Source organism: Oncorhynchus gorbuscha, linkage group LG03 (assembly GCF_021184085.1).
Source record: "Oncorhynchus gorbuscha isolate QuinsamMale2020 ecotype Even-year linkage group LG03, OgorEven_v1.0, whole genome shotgun sequence".
In the NCBI taxonomy this organism is placed as follows: domain Eukaryota; kingdom Metazoa; phylum Chordata; class Actinopteri; order Salmoniformes; family Salmonidae; genus Oncorhynchus; species Oncorhynchus gorbuscha.
Genome location: NC_060175.1, coordinates 67,004,510 through 67,032,067, shown reverse-complemented (window position 1 = coordinate 67,032,067; position 27,558 = coordinate 67,004,510). Strand labels below are relative to the sequence as shown.

The 27,558-nt window shown below is 44.1% G+C and overlaps 1 protein-coding gene and 1 long non-coding RNA gene across 3 annotated transcripts; both read left to right on the top strand.

The window, feature by feature from the left end:
* The first annotated feature begins 178 nt into the window (after positions 1 to 178).
* Positions 179 to 27,159, top strand: LOC124031743 (kinesin heavy chain-like). Of its 2 annotated transcripts, none has more exons than XM_046343359.1 (29): positions 179 to 788; positions 7,534 to 7,621; positions 7,913 to 7,986; positions 8,283 to 8,387; positions 10,402 to 10,450; positions 10,561 to 10,616; positions 10,782 to 10,869; positions 11,629 to 11,753; positions 12,013 to 12,117; positions 12,609 to 12,757; positions 13,467 to 13,615; positions 13,941 to 14,125; positions 14,852 to 14,920; positions 20,108 to 20,314; positions 20,567 to 20,713; positions 20,918 to 21,106; positions 21,558 to 21,675; positions 21,766 to 21,827; positions 21,922 to 22,052; positions 22,202 to 22,303; positions 22,421 to 22,481; positions 22,644 to 22,715; positions 22,837 to 22,941; positions 23,996 to 24,212; positions 24,372 to 24,537; positions 24,649 to 24,731; positions 24,932 to 24,959; positions 25,112 to 25,197; positions 25,326 to 27,159. In XM_046343359.1, the coding sequence occupies exons 1-28, from the start codon at positions 660 to 662 to the stop codon at positions 25,188 to 25,190; spliced, it is 3,138 nt and encodes a 1,045-aa protein (XP_046199315.1). In that variant the 5' UTR covers positions 179 to 659; the 3' UTR covers positions 25,191 to 25,197; positions 25,326 to 27,159. The 2 variants fall into 2 exon arrangements, with proteins under 2 accessions (XP_046199315.1, XP_046199316.1); XM_046343360.1 differs by having other exon boundaries at positions 180 to 788; positions 21,922 to 22,031.
* Positions 16,934 to 19,196, top strand: LOC124031744. The gene is made up of 3 exons (XR_006838162.1): positions 16,934 to 16,979; positions 17,116 to 19,002; positions 19,144 to 19,196. It is a non-coding gene; the product is annotated as an uncharacterized LOC124031744 (long non-coding RNA).
* Positions 27,160 to 27,558: the final 399 nt, after the last annotated feature.

Here is a 27,558-nt window from a genome sequence, read left to right as displayed (position 1 = left end):
CGATTTAGGGAACATTATTCATAGCTTTTAATAAAAAACATATAAACAATGAAACCTTTCATCCATAAGACGTTATAGGCCTATGCGAAGAACGTGGTGGTGATGCTGATAGGCTACATCCGGTGTCTGGATAACGTGGATGCTGAGGCGGGTACCATCAGGGAAGCGACAGACCACGCCCTACGCTCTACACAGTGAGTCCCAGCGCAAAACCGGCGATACCTCAGTCTGCCTCACCTTCAACAGGCCCGACCGAGTGGTGCCATCATCTAACAACGACAACATCTAAGAAAAACATCCGAGAACTACGTCCATTTTTAAAGATTTGGCCAGAGGATGAATTCGACGTTATAGTATATTCTTACAATGATGTAACCCACTGCGATTTTAACTAGAGTTTATATACATAGGCATTTTTTTGTTGCTGCGACATGCTCGAAGCATCTTTTTTTTGGTCTCTTAAATTGTAATTCCTCCCTAGTTAACTGTCAAGCTTTACCTCTGGGCTGCAATATTGTTTCAGCCTTGAAGACATAAGAATTAAGGACGTATCTTGTAGCATCCAAGCGGGTCTGTCATTACTTACTTTACAGTCGACTGGGCCTGCAAATTGTGATTCTCGACTATTTTATTCCAACCCCGTCAATTGAATTTGCGCAATGGCGGATGCAACCTCCGAATGTAATATCAAGGTGTTGTGTCGCTTTCGCCCTCTGAATCAATCGGAGATTCTGCGTGGGGATCAATTTATTCCTACATTTCTGGGAGATGACAGTGTCAGCGTTGGGGTAAGGCACTTTTTTTCTGATATGCTCATTAATACATTATTCACTTTTTCTGTTTTCGTTTGGACTGCCAATAGCAATAATTTGTTATTAAAATTAGGCTACCTGACTGTAATAATTTCTGTAAACTGCGTAGGCATCAGTTGAGCATTCAGAGCAGTCGGCTCTGATTTCCACCCAGTGTATAGGCCTACATGTTTTATTTACTGCGGCTACATATCAGGCCTCATATCCAATAACCTACCAATTTACATTAACCTTGTACTTGCTTAGGTTGTTGATAACATAAATTAACCCCTTTCAATGGAAATGGGCTCAAGATATTTACTACAGGCCGCCGCCTATATGGATGGTCTACATAGCCTGCCAATAGCTAATATTGCTCTAATGTTATTTTAGCAACAATATGCTGTTGTTATTCTCATTGTAATGATTTGGTTCATATATGTAATGGCAATGGTACTTTAAATGTATATGCAGGGATTGCATTAGGCCTATGTAATAAATGCCACATACATATTGTACGCCACATAGCTTAATCATTCCCTCCTCAGACAGGCCTACTAGTACTGTTGGGTTCCTCAGGGCCAGGACCGAGTGGAATGAGAGAGTGGATTTATTTAGAGTTTAACTGAGGACGTTAAGAGACACACCTTTGGCTGACCTTCTCCTCAAGTCATAATTCTTTACAGCGGGCCAAGAATCTGTTCTCTAACTGCCTATGGAGGAGAGGATCAATAATTATTCTCCTGTTGAGAACCGACTCACTCTACCTCTGTGCCAGACTGACTGCCTCACTCTGGACAGCGATGTTATGTTCGTGACGATGCGTCTGCATTGCTAGTGATGTGAATGGGTCAGCTTCAGGCTACTTGTGTTAGGTTTTTCTAAAGGGGGGGTGATATTCAATTAAGGCCTGTTGAACAATGGGCACATGAACGGTCATCCTTTAACTGTAACAATGCAGTCTGAATGATTTCCCCATTTCAAGACCAGCCATGTCAAGCTCTTGGCCACGTGTCATCTGCTTCAGAAAAGTTGAACGTTACAATAGATTCGCAATGGGTGACGATAACGTGGCTATGTTACAAGGGGTACCAGTACCGAGTCGATGTGCAGGGGTACGAGGTTATTGAAGTAGATACCGCGCCTTCAGGAAGTATCCACACCCTTTAACTTTTTCCACATTTTGGTGTGTTACAGCCGGAATTTAAAATGGATTAAATGTAGATTTTTTTCTTCTCAATGACCTACACACAATATCTCATAATGCCAAAGTGGAATTAGGTTTTTCTAATTCATAAAAACGTAACCCCTTTGGCAAGCCTAAATACATTCAGGAGTAAAGATTAGCTTAGCAAGTCTCATATTAAGTTGCATTGTCTCACTCTGTGCAATAATAGGGTTTAACCTGATTTTTGAATACCTCATCTCTGTAGCCCACACATACAATTATGTGTAAGGTCCCTCAGTCGAACAGTGAATTTCAAACACAGATTCAACTCAGTTGGTAGAGCATGGCGCTTGGAACGCCAGGGTAGTGTGTTCGATCCCCGGGACCACCCATACGTAGAATGTATGCACACATGACTGTAAGTCGCTTTGGATAAAAGCGTCTGCTAAATGGCATATATTATTATTATATTATATATTAACCACAAAGACCAGGGAGGTTTTCCAATGCCTCGCAAAGAAGGGCACATGTTGGTAGATGTGTACAATTGGAAAAAAAACAGACATTGAAAATCCCGTTGAGCATGACATTGAAAATACACCCAGCCAATACAAATATATGTGTCCTTCCTTCCTAACTCAGTTGCCGTAGAGGAAGGAAACCGCTCAGGGATTTCAACATGAGGCCAATGGTGACTAAAACAGTTAGAGTTAATTGGCTTTGATAGGAGAAAACGGAGGATGGATCAACATTGTAGTTACGCCACAATACTAACTTAATTGACAGAGTGAAAAGGAAGCTTGTACAGAATAAAAATATTCCAAAACATGCATCCTGTTTGCAACATGGCACTAAAGTAATACTGCAAAAAATGGAGCAAGCAATTCACTTTTTGTCCTGATTACAAAGTGTCATGTTTGGGGCAAATCCAATACAACACATTACTAAGTACAACCCTCCGTATTTTCAAGCATATTGGTGGCTGCATTATGTTATAGGTATGCTTGTAATTGTTAAGGACTGGGACATTTTTCAGGATAAAAAATAAACAGAATGCATCTAAACTCAGGCAAAATCCTAGAGGAAAACCTGGTTCAATCTGATTCCACCAGACACTGGGAGATGAATTCCTTTCGGCAGTACAGTAACCTAAAACACAAGGCCACATATAAACTGGAGTTGCTTACGAAGAAGACAGTGAATCTTCCCGAGTGTCCGGGTTCCAGTTTGACTTAAATCTATTTGAAAATCTAGGCAAGACTTGAAAATGGTTGTCTAGCAATGATCAACAACCAATTGGACAGAGCTTGAATAATTAAAAAAAGAGTAATTGGCAAATATTGTACGATCCAGGTGTGGAAAACTCCTAGAGACTTACCCAGAAAGACTGCCAAAGGTGCATCTACAAAGTATTGACTCAGAGATATGTCTTTATTTGTTTTTCAATAAATATGCGAACATTTCTAAAAAATATGTTTTAACTTTGTAATTGTAGGATATTGGATGTAGATTGATGAGAAAACAAATCAATTTAATCTATTTTTAATTCAAGTTGTAACACAACAAAATGTGGAATAAGTCAAGGGGTATGAGCACTTTCTGAAGGCACGGTATGTAGAGTGCACTCGGAAAGTATTCAGACCCCTTGACTTTTTCCACATTTTGATACGTTACATGCTTATTCTAAAACGGATTACATAGTTTTATTCTCTCATAGAACTACACACAATTCCCCATAATAACAAAGCAAAAACTGTTTTTTAGAAATGTTGGCACATTTCTTAAAACGGAAATATCACATTTCAAAAAGTATTCAGAACCTTTACTCAGTACTTTGTTGAAGCACCTTTGGCAATGATTACAGCCTCGAGTCTTCTTGGGTATGATGCTACAAGCTTGGCACACCTGTATTTGGGGAGTTTCTCACATTCTTCTCTGCAGATCCTCTCAAGCTCTGTCAGGTTGGATGGGAAGCGTTGCTGCACAGCTATTTTCAGGTCTCTCTAGAGATGTTTGATCGGGTTCAAGTCCGGGCTCTGGCTGGGCCACTCAAGGACATTCAGAGACTTGTCCTGAAGCAACTCCTGCGTTGTCTTGACTGTGTGCTTAGAGTCATTGTCCGGTTTGAAGGTGAACCTTTGCCCCAGTCTGAGGTCCTGAGTGCTCTGGAGCAGGTTTTCATCAAGGATCTCTCTGTAGTTTGCTCCGTTCATCTTTCCCTCGATCCTGACTACCATAATTTCCAGACTATAAGCCGCTACTTTATTCCCACGCGTTGAACCTCTCGGTTTATACAATGACGCGGCAAATTTATGGATTTTTCCCGCTTTCACAAGATTCATGCCGCCAAAAAACTGAGCACCGTCACATAATGTGATGTAAATCGAGCGCGCTCAAACTTCCCATCATTCTGATTACGGTAGTAATTTTGTCACCCTCATCATGGCAAAGACACGGAGAAATGCATATGATGCAGCTTTCAAGTTGAATGCGATCGATCTGGCTGTTGGAAAAGGAAATAGAGCTGCTGCACGGGAGCTTGGCCTTAATGAGTCGATGATAAGACGTTGGAAACAGCTTTGTGAGGAACTGACTCAGTGCAAAAGCTTTCAGAGGGAAGAAAAGCAGATGGCCCAAAGTATTTGCAGCCACTCGTCATCAGTGTAAATAGTGCATTTAAGGTGGCGCTCCTTGTTCAGTGGGAGGCTTGGATGACAAGTGGGGAGAAATCCTTCACTAAAACGGGCCGCATGCGAAGAGCAACTTATGGTCAAGTCTGCCAGTGGGTCCTGACAGCGTGGAGCATTGTCAAAAAATCCACTATCATCAACGGGTTTCGAAAGGCTGGACTGCTGCGTGTTGAATGGCTCAGCGGGGTATTTGCCTCCGGATGAAAGTGACGAGAGCGACAATGAAAACGATCCAACATCGGAGGAAGCAATTCTGAGGCTATTCAACTCCGACACCGAAGGAGATAACTTCAGTGGTTTCAGTGCACAGGAGGAGGAAGATAGTGACCAAGTTCATTTGTTTCAATGTACCGGTAGGCACCTGTGGCTTATAGACATGTGTGGCTTATTTATGTACAAAATACATATTTTTTAATAATTCAGTGGGTGCGGTTTATATTCAGGTGCGCTTAATAGTCCAGCAATTACGGTAGTCTCCCAGTCCCTGCCACATGATGCTGCCACCACCATGTTTCACCGTATGGTTGGTACCAGGTTTCCTCCATACATGACACTTGGTTTTATCAGACCAGAGAATCTTGTTTCTCATGGTCTTAGATGTTTTAGGTGCCTTTCGGGAAACTCCAAGAGGGCTGTCATGTGCCTTTTACTGAGGAGTGGCTTCCACTTCGCCACTCTACCACAAAGGCCTGATTGGTGGAGTGCTGCAGAGATGGTTGTTCTTCTGGAAGGTTCTCTCATCTCCACAGAGGAATTCTGGAGCTCTGTTAGAGTGACCATCGGGTTCTTGGTCATCTCCATGAGCAAGGCCCTTCTCCCTCGATTGCGGCCAAACTTCTTCCATTTAAGAATGATGGGGTCCATTGGGTTCTTGAAGACCTTCAATGCTGCAGACATTTTTTGGTACTCTTCCCCAGATCTGTGACTCGACACAATTCTCTCTGAGCTCTGCGGACAATTCCTTCGACCTCATGGCTTGGTTTTTGCTTTGACATTCACTGTCAACTGTGGGACCTTATATAGACAGGTGTGTGCCTTTCCAAATCATGTCCAATCAATTGAATTTACCACAGGTGGACTCAATGGATCAATGGTAACAGGATGCACCTGAGCTCAATTTCGAATCTCATAGCAAATAGTCTGAATACTTATGTAAATAAGGTATTTCTGTATTTTATTTTTGATACATTTGCAAAAATAAAATACTCTTTTCGCATTGTCATTGTTGGGCATTGTGTGTAGATTTCTGGGGATTTTTTAATGTTTTTAAAAATCCAGTTTAGAATAAGGCTCTAACGTTACTGTAACGCTCAATGAGTGAATGGGTGTGGAGTCAGGCGCAGAGAGCAAAGGATGCGGGAAAAAACACGCTTTAATGTCCAAAATAAAAAGAACAAAATAGTATTACCCAACACAGGCGTAACTATTAAAACAAATAGTACCCTTAGGGTAAATAACAGGACAGCGAGAAAACCCAACAAAACACTAACACCTCTCACAAAATACAGAAGAACAAGCCCGCACAAACAGAAAAGCGGGCTAAACAAACTTAAATAACCCCACCCTAACAACCAAACAATGAACAGGTGCAAACAATTAGACAAAACCAAACGAACACGGAACAAAGGATCGGTGGCAGCTAGTAGACCGGCGACGACGACCGCCGAGCGCCACTCGAACAAGAAGGGGAGCCACCTTCGGTAATATTCGTGACAGTAACAAAATGTGGAAAAAATCAAGGGGTCTGAATACTTTCTGAAGGCACTGTACATATAACTAGGAATGAAGTGACAGATAGTAAAGAGTAGCAGCAGCATATGTGATACGTTAGTGCAAAAAGGGTCAATGCAGATTGTTTGGGTAGCTATTTGGTTAACTATGTAGCTAGCTATTTAGCAATCTTATGGCTTGTTCAGGGTCCTGTTTGTTCTGCTGCCGCTTGCCGTGTGGTAGCAGAGAGAACAGTCTTGGTTGGCTGGAGTCTTTCACAACTTTTAGGACCTTCCTCTGACACCGCCTGGTATAGAGGTCCTGAGTGGCAGGGAGCTCGACCCCAATGATGTACTGGTTGCCAAGCAGTTGCCATATCAAGCAGTGATGCAGCCTGTGAAGATGCTCTCAATGGTGCAGCTGTATAACATTTTGAGGATCTGAGGGCCCATGCCAAGTCTTTTCAGCCTTCTGAGGGGGCAGAGGCGTTGTCGTGCCCTCTTCACGATTGTGTTGGTGTGTGTGGACCATGATAGATCCTTAGTGATGTGGACATCGAGGGAACTTGAAGCTCTCTTGACCTCCTCCACTACAGGCTGCCGTCAGTGTGGATGGGGGGCGTGCTCGGCCCTCCGTTTCCTGTTGTCCACGATCTGCTCCTTTGTCTTGCTGACTTTGAGGGAGAGGTTGTTGTCATGGCACCACACTGCCAGGTCTCGGACCTCCTCCCTATAGTCTGTTTCATCATCGTCAGTGATCATGCATAGTGACTGTGTAAGCACTGGACAGATTAAACATTATTACCTACACTCTGTATCCTAGGTCACAGGATTATTTTTGCTACAGTTTTGGGTTTTTGTCCTTATTGTGCCTGAGCGTATTTCTTTCGCCTGTCCCGTTAATTTATTCAGTGATCGACATACATAAATCATCTATTACTATCCATAAACAAGGAACCAAGATCAAACTGGATTGCATTTCCATGGTTTGTTTGTTTGGGATATATAAATGAAATAACAATGCTAGTTGGAAAGACAATTGGAGACAAGAAAAGGTCCCTCGTTATTTTCCACTTCAGTATGTCTATACCATGGTTCATCTTGGTCTGTGCATTCCAAATAATAGCTACAGTATTTGGTTTACAAAACTGACCTAGTCTCTTTGTGTCTCCCAGGGGCGGTCGTACGTGTTTGACCGGGTTTTCCCCACCAACACCACTCAGGAGCAGGTCTACAATACCTGTGCTAAACAGATTGTCAAGGGTAAGGAAAACATACTGCCAACAATGGACAGAATGAACATCCACACACAGTCCGTGGAGGTGTATTAGAGAGACAAAAGAGAAGTCAATGTGAGGTTCTGACTCATCAATTGATTAAATCAGTCGGCGACGTCACACGTTAGTAGCCTACTTGCGGCCTTTGTTTCCCATAACTGTGTTCATATTAAAGGTTATTGGTGTCTTTCTTATTTTCAAACTTGAAGGCCTGAAGGCATTTGTTTTCATTTCTGCCATTTCCTCAAATGATCTTGGTTTCCCTCTGTTTATATAGATGTTCTGGGTGGATACAATGGCACTATTTTCGCATATGGACAGACCGCCTCCGGCAAGACTCACACCATGGAGGTACAGTGGGAGTCAATAATATGCATAATACAGTATTTTCAAATACTTCTGAAAAAGTGATGTTCTCCCATTATGAAATAACTCTATAAATCAGCATAAATTTGGCTCCCATTTGGTTTCAATCTAAATGTAATACCCCGGATGTTGCTTTGGGGGCATTTGCACCCCATCTACTACATGGTATTGGAAAAATACTGCTAGTAATTATATGAGGATTTTAATATTCATACAATATACGTATAACAGGTATTAACCTCTCAAACTCCAGAGACTGACTGTACAGTATGTCTTTATAGGGGAAGCTGCATGACCCCAATCAGATGGGCATCATCCCCAGGATTGCAGAGGACATCTTCAACCATATCTTTGGCATGGACGAGAACCTGGAGTTCCACATCAAGGTTTGGATTCATCTCCATCTCCTCATCCATATATAGGATGATTTGCTTTTTGTGAATCCCTTACAATCTTAGAAAAAAGGGTTCCAAAAGGGTTCTCCGGCTGTCCCCTTAGGAGAACCCCATAGGAGCACCATTATTGCAGTTAGAACTACGGCTGTTGCGGTGACCATATTACTATCATACCAGTAAGATTCCATGTGACCATGGTCACAGTAATCTCCTTTTATGCACTCTGGACATTGGTAGTACCCAAACTCGCTAACAACCATCAGGTCGCCAAAACATACACAAAACATACACAAAAACTGATTTAAGATTTAAGTCAAAACGGATGTCTTTGATCTAGCCTATATTCCAAAATGTAACAAATTCTGGTAATCGCCTTTGAGTGTGGACTGTATTATTATGCATACTAGATGGACTGGTTACACGATGCCACACTCCAAACTTTCTATCCCGTCTAGGAGAGAACGTAGGCTACAGGCCTAGGCGATGCTGTTGGTTCATTGATTGTGCAGTGCGGCTTACAGACGAATCCTACAATTATAGTGAATTTGTATTTGAATAGCGTAGTAATAGGGTGTCACATTAGGCTACCGTTAGCTATAGAATATCTCACCACCGTGCGTTTCCATCTCCTCCCCTCTCTCCTTCATTACTTTCTCTAGCATGCAGAGAGAGGTGTCAACAGATTAATGAAATATGTTTAGTTGGGAAAACATTTTACTATCGATTTTCCAGGACAGATTTCACTTAGTTTCCCAAATTAATCACTTGGTAGCTGCAGGAACAGCGTTGGAGAGCCCATGGCATACAGAGTTTGGGCGGAATATCACCTGCCATGCTGAAGTGAAATAACCAGAGTGGCTCACCCGGCATGAGTCAAAAACGAACCTGCACAAATGCGGGCTCCATTTGCTATTAGAGTGCATACAGATGACGTCTTTTTTTCCCCAGCCCATTTGATATTGGGCCATTGAAAATCGAAACAAATTTGACATATTAGTGAAGACAAGATTAAATTGAGAATAGTCAGATGGGTGAAAATAGTATCACTTGATGAGAGAACAGCTTGTGCAGCCTGAGGCAAGGAACAGAGCACAAGCTTTTTTTGCGACATTCTCAAATCATCAATGGCCTATCATGCAGTCCATATACATGTATGTTCTGATTTGTAAAACCTTCTAAGGTTTGCATCATTCACAACTAAAGTTGCCCAAAAAAATTCTAAACCTATAGGACCTGTTTGAAATGATCATTTTTACGCTCAACAAAGCCACTTCTTATGCACACTCGCTACGGAATGGGAAATATAAAATGTATATTTTATTCAGCTAAGTTCAATTATATTCTTCTTACTATAAAATCATACAATGTAAAATAATGACACAGGACTTATAAGCATTTCTTGTCTGCTAAATGAACAAGCCTACAGCCTATGGCACGGAGCATAGCCGGATAACATACAGTAGGCCGACTCATATTCTGTTCTTCTGAAATACATTCTCTTCATATCCTAATGTTTCTTTAGACCTGCCGAAAATAAACAATGGATTTATTTTGGTGTTGTACGTTCAATTGATTTATTAGACATTTTTAAATGTACATTTTCTCAAGGCCTCTAGGTGTGGAGGCCTGGAGATGCTCAACCTGTTTGTGTTCATTAACGGCCAGTTACCATGACACCAGCAGTCATTTGCTATACAATAACTGGCTGACAAAATGTCATGACCGCCACAACCCTAGGTAGAACCCTTTTTGGATTCCATGTAGAACCCTTTCCACAGTGGTTCCAACCGGGAACCTAAAAAAAAAGGTTCCAACCGGGAACCTAAAAGGATTCTTTAAAAGGGTTCAGCCGAAGAACCCTTTTAGGTCCTAGATAGTACCCTTTTTCCCTAAGAGTGTAAGAGTAATCATCCGTTTGTATACCGCACTTGATGCTCTTACATGGAGCCACGGTATGGATGCCTTGATTGAGGTTCTTCTTCTCTTTCCCCTTTCCTGTGCTTAGGTTTCATATTTTGAAGTCTATATGGACAAAATTCGGGATCTGCTGGATGGTTTGTGCACAGTTCTTTATTTACCAAGTCCACATCTAATGCCATTACGAAGGCAAATCTTCTCAAAAAAGAAATGGTCCATCCTAACGGTTGTTCCCTGTATCTTTTAGTGACCAAGACTAACCTGGCTGTTCATGAGGATAAGAACAAGATCCCATATGTGAAGGTGGGTTCTGACGATGCCCACTTGTCACTAGATACACCTACGTCCGGTCCTAGCGGTGCCTAACGTTTTCCAGGGGAAGAGGAGTATGCATATTCATTATTAACCCTTTTTATCACCGCACTCCGCTGTCGTCCCTCCCTCCTCCCCCCCTTCCCTGTGATGCAGGGCTGCACCGAGCGCTTTGTGTCCAGCCCCGACGAGGTCATGGATGTCATTGACGAGGGGAAGAACAACCGCCATGTTGCCGTCACCAGTAAGCCTTCAGAGCGTTCTCTCCGTCCGTTCCGTTTCATCCCCACCCGTCTCCTTTTGTTGTTGTTGTTGCAGTGAATCCAGCGCCCTGTCTTTCTGCTAGCAGGAGAGTTGCATGGTTTGTCAAGTGTCTCGCGACAGTTGGGTCATGTGGCTCGTTACACGGCTTATATAACGGGACTTCTTCTCACACGTATCCTGCTTACAAGCAGCATCTCTATTTGAAGGACGTTCACAATTGCAATGGTCCACCTGGGTGTCTGCTGGCTGGTGTAATACTCTCACTGTAAAATAGTGGGTGCAATAAGATAGGAACAGATAAGTAACATGAGCCCTTATCCCGGGGGATCGTAGGTCGCATCAGGAGAAGGATTCAGATATGAGTTTTGTCCTGAAAAGGGTTTGGTAGGGGCGGCAGGGTAGCCTAGTGGTTGGACTAGTAACCGAAAAGTTGCAAGTTCGAATCCCCGAGCTGACAAGGTACAAATCTGTCATTCTGCCCCTGAACAGGCAGTTAACCTGTTCCTAGGCTGTCGTTGAAAATAAGAATGAGTTCTTAACTGACTTGCCTAGTTAAATAAAGGTTAAATAAAAAATAATAAAAAACCTACCGATCATTTCAGTCTTATGTCAGTGAAATTCACCAGAAAGCATTCATTAAACAATCCACCTGTGAAACCATCTCTGTAAACACTAGATTAGATGTTGTGCATATTGACATGAACATGCTCATTCGCCTCCGTGTTCTCCCTCCTCGTAGACATGAATGAGCACAGCTCTCGCAGTCACAGCATCTTCCTGATCAACATCAAGCAGGAGCACGTGGAGACGGAGCAGAAGCTGTGTGGGAAACTCTACCTGGTGGACTTGGCTGGTAGTGAGAAGGTAAGGCTTCACATCCGTGTCTGTCTGGTTTATCCAGCTGGGCTGAGGTGAGAGAGACTATGGGTCAGTCGACTCTGCATATGCCATTGTGACAGAGCTGACATTATAAGCACAGTAACACTGGGGTTTTTGACCTTTCCAAAGGTCATTTAGTCACAGTCAGTAATTAAGTCTCTCTCTCTCTCTCTCTCTCTCTCTCTCTCTCTCTCTCTCTCTCTCTCTCTCTCTCTCTCTCTCTCTCTCTCTCTCTCTCTCTCAGGTCAGCAAAACGGGCGCTGCCGGTGCCGTTCTTGATGAGGCCAAAAACATCAACAAGTCTCTGTCAGCCCTGGGCAACGTAATCTCTGCATTGGCTGAAGGGACGGTGAGTCCAGGACAGTGAAGCCGTCTACCTTACACACCTGTCACCCTAATGTCGATCCAGCCCCTGCACACATCCACCAGCACCAACTCACTGTACAATCATCTCCCTGCCATCCATGCCATAACCCATCTGAAGCCTGGTCAATGCCAACTCACCACACATACCTATCAATGCCTACCTTCTCCCTGCCTTACTCTGCCGTCAACTGAAAAAAAGGTGCTATCTGGAACCTAAAATGGTTCTTTTGCCGTCCCCATAGGAGAACCCTTTGCAGAACCCTTTTTGGTTCCAGGTAGATTCCTTTTGGTTCCAGATAGAACCCTTTAGGGTTCCATGTAGAACCCTTTCCACAGAGGGTGACCTGGGAGACCTGGAACCAAAAAGGGTTCTCCTATGGGGACAGCCAAAGAACCCTTTAGGAACCTTTTTTTTTTCTTCGAAAGAGTGCACTTACTCACTTTCATCCCTTCTTCCTCTGTTTTGTTTGCTAGAAAACCCACGTGCCGTACCGTGACAGCAAGATGACCCGTATCCTGCAGGACTCTCTGGGGGGTAACTGTAGGACCACCATGTTCATCTGCTGCTCTCCGTCCAGCTTCAACGACGCTGAGACCAAGTCCACCCTGATGTTTGGACAACGGTAACAAACACTTTGCCCCCATCTTGTCTTCTCCCTGCATTGACAATGTACCATGTCAGCAGTGTCAGCTGTCAATTCTCCACAGAAAGGGCCAATGTACCAATATGTCCGAAGTCAAATGATTTTGCATGCAATATTTCCTTAACCCGTATTCACATTCACTTGTTCCAATATGAATATGCCGATATTACTGGTATGATGAGTATAAGCTGTTGAATATGCAGATATTACTGGTATGATGAGTATAAGCTGTTGAATATGCAGATATTACTGGTATGATGAGTATAAGCTGTTGAATATGCAGATATTACTGGTCTGATGAGTATAAGCTGTTGAATATGCAGATATTACTGGTATGATGAGTATAAGCTGTTGAATATGCAGATATTACTGGTCTGATGAGTATAAGCTGTTGAATATGCAGATATTACTGGTCTGATGAGTATAAGCTGTTGAATATGCAGATATTACTGGTCTGATGAGTATAAGCTGTTGAATATGCAGATATTACTGGTCTGATGAGTATAAGCTGTTGAATATGCAGATATTACTGGTCTGATGAGTATAAGCTGTTGAATATGCAGATATTACTGGTATGATGAGTATAAGCTGTTGAATATGCAGATATTACTGGTATGATGAATAGAAGCCGTCGAAGCCACCGCTTCAACATGTCATTAATGTCATTAACGTTCCCCCTGCCCTCCAGCGCTAAGACCATCAGGAACACGGCCTCCGTCAATCTGGAGCTGACGGCTGATCAGTGGAAGAGGAAGTACGAGAAGGAGAAGGAGAAGAACAAAACCATGAAGGAAACGGTTCAGAGGCTGGAGGCTGAGCTCAACCGCTGGAGGAACGGTGAGACGTACTGTAAAACACAGAGCTGGAGAGCATTTATCATGGTTGAGGATTCCCAGCCTATTACTTTGTTTTATTGTTAACGAAAAGTTTTTTCTTCTTCTCCCCCCCTAAATGTTGATTGAATTTATGCTCTTAACATACTTTAAAAAGGACATGCTTGTCATGCATATTCTTGATGTTCCCTTGAACTCTGCTTGAGGTTGGGAGCAAGGCACACGGACATTTTATTTCCTGGAGAAAGCTAGACCGATGAATCGGAAGCCAGATCTCTTAAAGAGCTGACGTGGACTGCTGACACTTCTGCTCCTCTCTGCTCCTCCAGGGGAGAACGTTCCTGAGACGGAGAGGACCACTGCGGAGGTGGTGCGTCTGGAGTCGGTGGAGGAGCGGAGCCCCGTGATGATCCTGGACAATGACACCTCCTCCATCGTGGTGCGCATCTCCGAGGAGGAGCGTCAGAAGTACGAGGAGGAGATCCGCAAGCTCTACAAGCAGCTGGACGACAAGGTCAGGGCCTGTTGAAACACACCATACACCACGCCATACGCACACACACACACACACACACACACACACACACACACACACACACACACACACACACACACACACACACACACACACACACACACACACACACACACACACACACACACACACACACACACACACACACACATTGAAGGGTATTACATACCCTGAGTGTTTACAAAACATACTTTCCGTGACATAGACTGACCAGGTGAATCCAGGTGAAAGCTAGGATCCCTTATTGATGTCACTTGTTAAATCTACTTCCATCAGTGTAGATGAAGGAGAGGAGACCGGTTAAAGAAGGATTTTTCAGGCTTGAGACGATTGAGACATGGGTTGTGTATGTGTGCCATTCAGAGGGGGAATGGGCAAGACAAAATATTGAAGTGCCTTTGAACAGGGTATGGTGGTAGGTGCCAGGCACACCGGTTGTGTCAAGAGCTTCAACAGTTTCCCGTTTGTATTAAGAATGGTCCACCACCCAAAGGACATCCAGCCAACTTGACACGACTGTGCATTGGAATCAACATGGGCCAGCATCCCTGTGGAACGCTTTCGACACCTTGTAGAGTACATGCCCGAAACAAATTGAGGCTGTTCTGTGGGCGAAAGGGGGTACAGCTTAATATTAGGAAGGGATTCCTAACGTCCATGTTTCCACTAGCAGACCAAGTGACCAAAGTGTGTGTTTCTCCACAGGATGATGAGATCAACCTGCAGTGCCAGTTGGTTGAGAAACTGAAGGAGCAGATGCTGGATCAGGATGAGGTGAGGGCACACTCCGGACACACACTCGGTTCCCCTCTCTGTATGTATCTCTGTCCAGGCATCTCTCGTTCATGCAATGGTCTTATTAACAAATATGTCCGCTTTTTATTGGGATACAAATCTTGATGATCCTGGATCTATACGTGCTGGTATAATGCTATCGTAGTATATAGTGCTCTTTGTGTTTATGGGCACTAGGGGGGATAGTGGTAGAGGCATATAGGAGGTCTCACCTTTGTGTATCTGCCATTATAGCACGGGCAGCGCCATTTAGGCAGTCATGGGTAGATGGCATACAGCTTATGTCAAAGTGACGTCAAAAGTTACACGTTCAGCGAAAATGTGGGGATTTTCGCCAAGTGTGTAGCCATACCTCGAAAACCTTGTTGTCACACCTCCTTGAGGTCTGGAGAATTCTATGTTAGGTCGAAACGGCTACAATGGTCCACCGGCTTCCAACGGTTGCATTTGTATTGGATGTTACATTTACCCTCCCCACACATGCCCGTAGAAGGAGTGTTATGTTCGTCGCGGTTTTCCGACCGCCAGTGTGTTGTCCTGTTGCAATAAAGACGATTAACCTGTCAAAAGGGTGTTTGTTTACCTGTTAGAGTCGTAGGGTTCGCCACAAAAATGATAGGGTTTTTCATCTGCGATTTCCTGGCCATCCTCACGCACTGCCGCTCCTACGGTACGACTCTGCTGAGCGCCTTTGGAGCTCCGCCCAAGCCAGGCGTTTGATTGGTTTGAAGTGTTTGCGAAAAAGTCACTGATTGACACTGGGGTTTTCCACTCCTTTAAGCCATTGATCTCACCAGGCTTCACCAAGGCAAGCCTGGTTCTCGTCGCGGCTAACCCTAACTCTAACCTTTTTCCTAACCTTAACCTAATTCTCCTAACCTGCTGCATAAGTTCTCCTAACCAGCTACGAAAAACTCACTTCTGACCGTAGCTGTATAACATCTAGTCAAAACCCATTGAGGCTATCTCCATTTTAAAGTGTTTGAAAAAAGTGTACAGCCAATATTGGTGATGTACTGCCTGCCACCTGCAGCGCTAGAGCCCTGAACCAGATCTTGTGTGTCATTCATTTATTGTGACCACTGAATGGCAGTGATAAAGCTTAAAGCCATTTACAGACCATAGCACCCAATTTCAAGATGAAGACAATGCTCTGATCATTGGCTGATCTCTCCCAACCCATAGGAATCCCCACCCCGTTGACCTCTTTAAAATGGTGGAAGCCCTCAATTGAAGTCTCCATGCTAAAACTTGGGTTATATGCAAGTAGAGTCTTTATTGGTAGAGTAGGGTGACCAGACGTCCCCGTTTTCCGGGGGCAGTCCCCGTTTTTGGTGGCCTGTCCCCGGCAATGTCCCCGTTTTTAACTCTGCGTTAAAAACAGACTGCAAAGTGAAATAATATTTTACGTGGCAAGAAAGACTGGACAGCAGAGTCTGTCGGTTGACGTCTCAATCACGTTGTGCTTATTTTGTCCAGCAGATGGGGCTGCTCACTATATCATTTCCATTCACTCTTCTACTAACTACTTGCTCGCGCTAGTTTTAGAGAAAACTTCTGTGGAAAAATCAGCCAGAAGCTTAGCAAGTGTCAAGTGAATCCACAACATCACGTCTTTTCAAGCCAGGTAAGTTACAATCATTTGAGATACTAGCTAATGATGTTATAATGTCACAATTTATTATATAGATAGATCTGCTTTATAAGGTTTTAAATAGGTTATGCTAGCGAACATGAGCTATGTCGACTAAGTTATCTAGTTAGGTTAGCTAGCTACTGGCATGCTAGCTAGGTTAAAAAACGTTCACTTGTAAACATGCAGTGGACAGGCTATTTTGAAAATATGATTATATTAAATGAATGCACAATTAATTATGATAATATTTATTTGTAGATTACAATTTTGATGGTTTGGCATTATAATAAGTAGTGTGAAAATATATTTTGAAATTGTCGTGGATAACATTCGCATAATGTTTACTGTTAAGAGTGGAGAGGATGAAGACTGGATAGGAAGAAGAGTGAAAGAGGAGGAAAGGTAAAGATATGATTACAGAGACAGCCAATTTATTATTCCAACCAATGTTTTTGAGATAAAATACAAAAGTGAGACAAGCAATGGGAATCTGTTAACCAAAGTATTTAATCTAATAGTGTACTATTTATTATTACAGATTGGAGAAGGAGAAGGAAAGATGAAGGGAGTAAAAAGAGTGAAGCGAGGAGAGTGTGGAAGAGTGAGGCGGAAAGGTAAAGAGAAGGAAAGGCAGGAAGAGGACTGAAGAAAAGAGTAGGAGAAAGATTGGAGGAGAAGAAAAAGTTAAGAGTAAGAAGAGTGACACAATGACATGAGACAATGTCCATTTATACGCTCAGGTCAAGACAATAGAATGGTTCACTGCACCCTTTGTAAGTCCTCTTTTTCAATCGGCAGCGGGGGACGAACGGCAGTGGTAGAACATCAACAGACCAAAAAGATTGCCCGTGTTGGTTTGCCCTCTGTCACCACATTCTTCAAGAAGGTAGCGCCTTCCCAAGAAGAATATGATTTAGCTGTGCAGGAGGGATGTCTTTGCATACCACACTATGCGACACAATCATAGTTACAGATCTCTGGGCTGCACAGCACAACTGACACGGAAGCTTTATGAGCCAAAGTTTACATGTGCTAGGACAAAATGTGAAGCCATAGTAAGTAGCGTGTTAGCACCTTGGGCAACTACTTTAGTAACACAGGACCTAGACCAGGTTGAATTTGTCTCCCTGTCCATTGATGCGTCCAATCATGGACATGTAAAGCTGCTGCCAATAGTAGTCAGATATTGTAAGATATATGATGGCAACACATCTGTGGAAACAAACCTGCTTGATTTTGTTGAATTGAAAGGAGAAACAGCAGAGGAAATTGCAGCTGAGGTCCTGGAGGTCATAAAAAAAATGTAACCTGGAAAACAAAGTCGTGGCATTCTCTGCCCACAACACAAATACCAGCTGGGGAGGGTCAATGTCCATACCAAAGTTAAAAATGCTCTGCAGTGGGAGGTGATTAGCTTAGGTTGTCCTGCCCACATCATTCATAACACGGCCAGAACAGCTTTGGATATGATTCCCCTTGATGTTGAGTACCTGCTCACAAAGATATTTGGACATTTTCACCGTTGGGAGTAGAAAGACTGAAGAGCTTTTTTTTAGGACACAGAAATGTTCGCTGGCTGTCCATGCTCCCTGCTCTAGAAAGAGTGCTGAAAATGTATGTGCCATTGAAATCCTTTTTTCTTTCTGAAGACAAATGCCCTGTTGTCCTGCGAACAATGTTCGAAGATCCACTGACTGAACTTTGGCTGGTCTTTGTCCATGGAAACCTGACCGTATTCGGTGACACAATCAAGATGCTTGAGGACCAGGACCACTGTGCTGTGGAGTCCGCTGCAATTCTGAGGAACATTGAGGCAAAATTGACTGCAAGACGTGATGACAACTTCATTCCAGTTTTGGTCAGAGGACTTCTGAGAGAGCTGGAGGACAATGGAGACATGTCTAAAGAGAGCTTTCTCAAAACATCCCAGTCGTTCTTCACTACGGCTGTGAACTACTTGCAAGCATGGGGAAAGCACACAGATCATCTAAAAGATTTACATAGTCTCCTTTTTACAAAGGCAACCTCAGCGTGAAGAGATCCAGAAGGCAGCAGACACACTGCAGGAAAAATGCCCCATTGTGGCCATCGCTGAGGATGCATTGTTTGACGAGGTTACTGGATTGCAACAGTTCCTAAAGGGTTACCCACTTCAAAGAGAACGACATCTCACACATTAACCTGGCTAAAATTAGGCTCTGTTGTCATGTGCTTACCTGGAAGTAAAGCACCAGTCGAGAGAGTGTTCTCCTAAATGAATGATCTATGGACAGCAGCAAGAAATAGGTTCACTGTTCCTACCATCAAGGCCATGCTTATTGTGAAGACAAACTTCAACCTCCTCTGCCAGGAGTTCATGGAGAATCTGGCCGAAGACATAGCAATCCTGAAGGAGATACATTCTTCTGAGAAATATACAGATTAGGTTGGTATAAGTATATTATGTAGTTACCAATCTCATCATCTTATTTCTTTATTATGTTAAGTATCTCACATATACTATTGTCTGTTTTTTTTTTCATCTCTCAATTTTGCTCATGTTCTCTTCTGCTCTTATTCTACCCAGGCCACCAGGACCACTGAATGGCTGTTCAGATCAGTTCTACCCAGACTACCAGGACCACTGAATGGCTGTTCAGATCAGTTCTACCCAGGCCACCAGGACCACTGAATGGCTGTTCAGATCAGTTCTACCCAGACTACCAGGACCACTGAATGGCTGTTCAGATCAGTTCTACCCAGGCCACCAGGACCACTGAATGGCTGTTCAGATCAGTTCTACCCAGACTACCAGGACCACTGAATGGCTGTTCAGATCAGTTCTACCCAGACTACCAGGACCACTGAATGGCTGTTCAGATCAGTTCTACCCAGACTACCAGGACCACTGAATGGCTGTTCAGATCAGTTCTACCCAGACTACCAGGACCACTGAATGGCTGTTCAGATTGGACAGTTCTGTCTTATCTGTAGTGTTTCTGTAATGTCGTTGTTTTTTTTCTATCACAGTGTGCCTGTTAGACTAAATACATGAAACCGGAATTGTCCCTCTTTTTATATTTTTTTATAGATAATAACATTGGATATTTGAATGATATATTGACCGCCGAACTGGAAATGTCCCCGGTTTTAATTTCAGAAATCTGGTCACCTTATGGTAGAGGTGACATCTTATGGGGATGTACAGTAGGCCTATACAGAAGATGTTGTAGAATTATAACCAAACAAACGAATAACCTGGAATCCTCTATATATCTACTCTAAATATAGTTCATAATCTGATACATTTCCTACCCTTTCAGTGAGGCAGCAGATCTCTTTCAATTGTGAACAGTTGTCATAGCAACAGCAGGGGATGACTCAAATGCCAATTCTAAATCCAGGCCATCTGTGTGTGTCTTGTGTCTGGTTGCACTGTGTAAAATATGAGTATTACGAATATTGTGTGTTGTCCGAGTATGTGTACTGTGTTCCTACGTATGATCATGTTTGTGAGGCTGTGTTCACGTGATTCTCGCTCTCTCTCCTAGCTGCTGGCGTCGTCCCGTGGGGATGGGGACAAGGTGCAGGCGGAGCTGGGCCGCCTGCAGGTGGAGAGCAACTGTGCCAAGACAGAGGTGAAGGAGGTGCTGCAGGCACTTGAGGAGTTGGCCATCAACTACGACCAGAAGAGCCTGGAAGTGGAGGAGAAAGGCCTGCAGAACCAGCTGCTGGCCGACCAGTTGGCCCAGAAGATGGTGGGTTCAGCACGGCATATAAATACAAGGCATAGAATGGACATAAAGTCTACAATGCTTTGCTATGAAGTGTTGTATGAAGTCTGTGGGCTTTATGGATTCATTGCTCCACTTGAAATTACCAGAGCTCTGCCGACGTGGCGGCATCATTTTGATTTGTTTTTTTGCACAAGTAAATCTGTAGCCTATCAATCTTTTTGCTTTTCTGCCCCCGTTCAATCATCTTGTCCAACTCTCTTGTCTGCTGTGCAGGCCAATCTGATGGAGTTGGAGGCGGAGCTATCCCACATGCAGGAAGTGAGTGGTCAGCAGAGGAAGCGCATCGCCGACGTCCTCAACGGCCTGATGAGGGACCTCAGTGAGTTCAGCACCATCGTGGGCAACGGGGAGATCAAGCTGGTGAGTTACTTCCATCTCCTACTGCCCCTCTGGAGCCACTGAGATAGAATCGTTAGATAGATGGGCAGAGGGAGAGAGCGGTTTTGTACACGGTATGCGCGTCATCCCCCCTCCCCTTCCATCTCTCACCCACCCTGTGAGCCTTTCTTTCAATCCCTCTCTCCCCCATCCTCTAATCTCTCTCTCTCTCTCGCTCTGCTGCAGCCGGTGGAGATCAGCGGGGCGATCGAGGAGGAGTTCACGGTGGCCCGTCTCTACATCAGCAAGATCAAGTCGGAGGTCAAGTCCATGGTGAAGCGCTGTCGCCAGCTGGAGAACCTGCAGCTGGAGTGTCATCGCAAGATGGAGGAGACGGGCCGCGAGCTTTCCTCCTGCCAGCTCCTCATCTCACAGGTCAGCCTCCAGCTCTACTGGGCAAATCAGTGTACGCAAACGCAGACATCACAACCAGCTCGAATGACTATACTCTACACAGCATATGTATATAAATACATATGGTATGTTGACACCATGTATACCAGAAGAGGCTGGTGGGAGGAGCTGTAGGAGGACGGGCTTCATTGTAGTGGCTGGAATGGAATCAATGGAACGGTATCAAACATGTGGAAACCACACGTTATGCCTCCGTTCCATTGATTGCATTCCAGCCATTTACAATGAAGCCCGTCCTCCTACAGCTCCTCCCCACCAGCCTCCTGTGTTCCACACATAGATGCACTTTACCGCCGCACACAATGAATGCATTCGTCCGTCATGTCGTTGACAAAACGTGTAGACATTTTATGAGCTGTGTCGATGGGAGCGTGCTTGTGCGCCAAGTGACTCTGTGCGGGGCCGTTCGCAGCATGAAACGAAGATCCGCTCTCTGACGGAGTACATGCAGAGTGTTGAGCAGAAGAAGAGGATGCTGGAGGAGAGCCACGACTCCCTCAGCGAGGAGCTGGCCAAACTGCAGCACCCGGGTAACACACACCATCCACCCTCACATCAGCCAGGCTACAGGCCCCGGGTGGGGAAACCAGACCTTACACATCTCTCTCTGTGTGTCACAGATAACTCTCTGCTCGAGGAGAAGGATGGAGAGAAGGGTGAGACCGAGGAGGGTAACGTCAAGGTAAACATTGACTCCAATAATGCTAATTGTTTCACCTGTTAACGAGCAAAAATGAAAGGAATCTGACATTGTTCTTTTCCTTATGGTGGTTCAGAAGGTTCCTCGGCAGCAGGGGGACTCTCACCGTGGTCTCCAGCAAAGGCAGATGGCCCGTCTGCGGGATGAGATCAACGAGAAGCAGAGGATCATCGATGACCTCACTGAGTCAGTGTCATCAAGACTACTGTAACCCTCTCAGTTTATGTGCCGTTGATGAGATAAAAAATAAAATATTCACTTCACTGTAAAAAAAAAACAAAGTTTAAAAAAAACATTTTTTTTGTCTCTCTCGCTTTCTCTTATTAAACATGATCCTCTCTTTCTCCATCTCTCAGTCAGAACCAGAAGCTGCAGATTGAGTTGGCTCAGGTGCTTGCCGACTTTGACCGTTTGAAGAGTGTGGACAGCAGCAAGAGCGAGCGGCTGGAGGAACTGTCGTAAGTCTAAACACACACACAAACACACACACACTGACACAACGTGTAGTCACAAAGTTAAGAAATGTATTCTGATTTGGATGTTGCTGATGACAATGGGTTTTCTCTTCCTGTCAGATTCCTGCATGAACGCCATGAGCAGACCAAGCAGGACCTCAAAGGGCTGGAGGACACCGTCGTGAGTGGCCCTCTCTCTGTATCGCTCTCAGAACCCTCCTCTCTTTCTTTTTCTCGCCCCATCTGCTTCTTTTCTTTTCTCTCTGCATCTACCTCTCTTTTCTCCACTTTCTCCCTCTTTTTCCTCCCTTTGACTACTCTTCTTCTTCATCTCTATTTTCAGGCCCGAGAGCTCCAGACCCTCCACAACCTGCGCAAGCTGTTCGTTCAAGACCTCACGTCGCGGGTTAAAAAAGTGAGTGAGAGATGGCGAAAGACAGAAGATGCACTAATCACTATGCAGGGCACTAACCCCCCCCCCCCTTTCATCTCTCTCGTTATTTCTCTCTGTTCCAATTCTTTTCTTTCGTCCACAGAGTTCCGAAATGGAGCCTGATGACAGTGGGGGGTCTTGCACCCAGAAACAGAAGATTTCCTTTCTTGAGAATAACCTGGACCAGCTTACAAAGGTTCACAAACAGGTGAGAGCCTCACAGGATAGTTGTGTCATCTGACTTGTTTTGATGAAGTAAAAGCTTACTGGTCACACCAGGAACTTCTCTCCTGCTCCCACCATGGGCCTACATCGCGACCTACCGTCGCCCCCTCCGTTCCCTTCTCACCCCCCCTCGCACACTCAGCCCTCTACCCTTGGCTCCTCTTGTCTCTGTCTCTTTTTCACCTCTTGTTCTTGTGCTTTTTTACTGTGTGAGCATGGATGTGTGTGTGTGTATTGGGTTTCTGTTGTTGTTCTTGTTGTTGTGTGTTAAGAGCACACCCGGCAGGTACAGGCCCTCGCTTCTCCTTCGCTTCCATCTCCCAGCAGGCTTGGTGTCCCCTTTTCTTCTGTATATATATTTTTTTTACCTGCTTTTGGCACTACACATAAGGCTTCTAAAAGGCTTCTAAAAGGGACACACATGGCTCGATGCTTCCTTAACACTCTCTTTCTTGGCATGCAGTCTTTGTTGTTGTTGTACATCAGAGATGTTTGAAACAGAGAGAGCTGTTTGAAAGAGGAAAAGAGTGTGGCGTTTGTGTGACGCCGTACTCACAGAGACGTTATCGCGTGTTATCTGACAGGTTCTGAGCTGTTTTAGTCTGGCATGAACCGAAAGAGGAAAGGTTACACCGTGTATTTATCTTTGAATGTTTACATGATTTCATGCTACGGGTTATGAGAGAAGAAACATTTCCATTCAAAATACCTCCGTGATACAAGCTACTCAGGGGACACAATAATATTGAAAGAAAGCGGGCGTGTGTGGCTAAATGTCACTTTTGATGAGTCATGAAACGCATCCGTTTTATGTCAAGGTCAGTGTGCAGTCTCCTCTCCTTCCCTGTTGTTCATACAATCTCCCCTCATCTCTCTCAAACTGGTGTCACCCAGTCTCAACCCGCCCTCTCTTACCTTATCCACCCCTGATCAATCAGTATTCCCTGCTATAAATCTCTCTTCCCTTGTGTCACTCTTTTTTTTCTTCTCTCTCTCCTCCCTTCCCTCTCTCTCTCTCTCTTTGTATTTCTCTGTAGCTGGTTCGTGACAATGCAGATCTGCGTTGTGAGCTTCCAAAGCTGGAGAAACGTCTTCGGTCTACTGCTGAGAGAGTTAAGGCCCTGGAGACGGCACTGAGGGACGCCAAGGAGGGCGCCATGATCGACAGGCGTCGTTACCAGAAGGAAGTGGACCGCATCAAAGAAGCCATGAGGGCCAAGAACGCTCTGAGGCGCCCCCATGCTGCACAGATCGGTAGCGCACCCACTCCAAATATAGCTCTACCGACTGTGATTCTGTGCTATTTATTGGATGGAGAGCTACATGGGCAGTTATTGATCAACGGAATAATAAATGAATAATGATTGGAATAGTTATTGACTGATTGACCTCAGCATTACTGTCATCCTGCAGCCAAACCAGTGCGACCGAAGCAGCTGCCGGTGTGCTCTCCCACCAACCCGTTCTACACGCGTGCCAGTGAGCCGGTCAACACCTACAGCAATGCCCTGTTCCAGAGCTCCATCACAGAACAGACCACGGCACCTATCTCTCAGATCAGCTCCGTCCCGACCAACACGTGAGTCCCATCTCACGCTCGTGTTAAGTTCCTTTAGCTTGGAATAGTTGACTTGTATTGGTGTGTTATTAGACTTCGGTGTGACTGTGTCCTGTTGTCTGTGTTGAGCAGAGTGTCCACGGCGCTGGGCTACAGAGCAGTCAATCCCGCAGACATGCTGGAGTCCTACCCACTCAACATAGACAGGGATAACGGTGAGTCCCAGAGCCATTACAGTTAAAACAATCACCCACCATCACGCCACCAGGTCTGGTTTTGTTTTTGTTTTACTGTACATTATATGTTACACTAGCTAACAGCTTGTAATTAGGTTATTGATTGTCAGGAAAGAAAGTGTTTTTTTGTGTTTTTATACACACTAATGCTCACTCTTCCCTGTTATATTCATGAACAGGAAATACCGTAGACGTCAATGACAACAGGTAAGCATATCGGCGCCTCAACTGTGTATTGTACAAGCATTACAATGAGACTAATTGCTGCTTCTAGCTTTTATTACTCTATTAGTACTACTACAACTGCTGCTTCTCCCACACTACAGTATTGAATCGTGTGTGTGTGTGTGTGTGTGTAGGAGTGATGTGCACTGTGGCAGTAAGGTGGACGACCCAGGCAGACTCTACATCATTCAGCAGGAGACCGCTGCAAGTTAATGACATGGTAACTAACACGCATGCACACATTAACTCGCTGTAAATGATGTCATCAGTACACATGCCAAAGGGATGAATTACTCTCCCCTGTTTGCAACTTGTCTCCCAACGATCGATTTCCTTTTCTTTCCACAGATGGCCGAACACTGTGTTCAGTACCTTTCCCGTATATTTGCATGCAGCCGTCTAGCGTCCCTCCCCCTGCACCCGTACGTGGCCAATGATGCCCCCCCCTGTAGCCCAAGTCTTACTGTATAGCTCAGCCCCATGCTCCCAATGGTGACCACCCACTCATACGCTCCTGTGATTAGAACGCATAGTCGTGTATACTCCTGTATGGGTATTGACCAGCACTGTGTCTGTGTATGTACTGTCCCACTTTACTCGACAGTGGCATCGTAATGCTGACCTAGAGCGTCGTCATAGCCATGCCCTGGCATCTCTCCTATAAGACGTCTTGTCAGCTTACGAACAAAGGATCTCACTCTGCATGTTGCCCAGCTAGCCAATTAGCCAACCTGAATCTGTGCATGTTTCATGACAGCGTTACTCAATTTTTCTATGAACTGGGATAAAATCGCTACAGATGTCATGCAGAGTTTATGATGCTTTTGTACTCGCTGTATGATGTCATTGTCTAGACAGTACTGAGGCATGTGTAACTCAGCCGTGCTCTATGGCCTTTAGAGTCTAACCCAGCCTTAATAATAAACAACAGCTGATTTCACATGATCATAACACCCAGCCATGTGTGTACATATAGAAGTATCTGTGTATTTCCTACCTCTAGCTCTACTGATACAACTTTTGGCGTCATTTCCAAAACTGATTCCAAAATGTTGTTATATTAGTAGATTGTAGGCAGTGAAGTTCTGTTATGTTGTCCAGTGAACTCGTTTGTTTATACAAAGATTCCTCTTCGTGAAGTAAAGCATGAGGTTATTGATCAGATAGTCTCTATTTTAAAATAGGGGCCCTTCTACCTGCTCCTCAAAAATGCATTTTGACAAGCAGTTCTCTCTGTGTTTTGTTACAGGGAACAAAATCACGCCAAACATTTCTCAACTATAAAAATTTCAAAAATGAAGTTATTCAATGTACCACGAAACACCATCCGAATGTGTTTTCAAACTTCTCCCAACTGAGCTGCCACCAGAAATGGGTTTGAAAGACTTTCATTTTATCGTGAACGTGGCATGTTAGTAATATCAGCTTTACGTTACTCTCCAGTGCTCTGCTGTGTTTTCTCAGTCAGAATCCTGATCAGCCAATCGGGACAGAGAGAACCAGCGGTTGCTGGAGCTGTGTTGGTATTGTATTGCACTGTATAGAGTTGGTACACTGACTATAGTCTTGACTGTACAGTGTTGACTTCAGGTCTATCTAACAGACCTTTTGACCCACATGTCGGTCTACTAATATCAACAATATGACTGGAACCTACAGCATCTCAGGATCTCTGATTGATAACAGTGTGTAGTGGGACCACCTATGTCTGGTCTTTTTAACCACAAAATTGCTAAGTGATCAAAGACCCATAACCTCCTCCACTTGGATACATGATAGACTGAATGATTTCGAAACAGGCTTGCCCCCGATGACTGTTTTGATTCCCGTTTGAGGTCGTTTGTGGATGTAACATGTTTGAGAAATTGTACTACAGTCTATAGTACAATAGTGTGTCACTGTCTAACTTTAGCATATGTGATAATATTGTTCAACTTGTAAGTATAACAGCATATCAGTATGTGATTAAATGAAAGGAAATTAGCCACTTAATATTACTTTGTTAGGGAACCATAATGTGTACTGTATGTATTCATTTCTGTGGGCCTATATGCTCGTTATGTGATTCATCGTGCGACATGCATATTTCTGTATATACTCATTAAAATATGTGAATCATTGTGTTGTAGTTGGCAGAAATAAACCCTTACCGAAATAAGTTATTAAAGACAATCATGTCCAAAGAATCATTGTGTTTTGAAATGTATTGTGTGAGTGAAGACTGTCCGAATGGTTACTGAGTGAATCCACAATATGTGCTGGGCATATAGTATGAGTGTACAGTGCATTAGGAAAGTATTCCATATTTTGTTACATTACAGCCTTATTCTGAAATGATTCAATACATTTTTTCCCTCATCAATCTACACACTATTTTGTGCAAATGTAATAAAAATCAAATACAGAAATATCTTATTTACATAAGTATTCAGACCCTTTGCTATGAGACTTGAAAACGGTCCTTCTGTAGCTCAGTTGGTAGAGCATGGCGCTTGTAACGCCAGGGTAGTGGGTTCGATCCCTGGGACCACCCATACGTAGAATGTATGCACACATGACTGTAAGTCGCTTTGGATAAAAG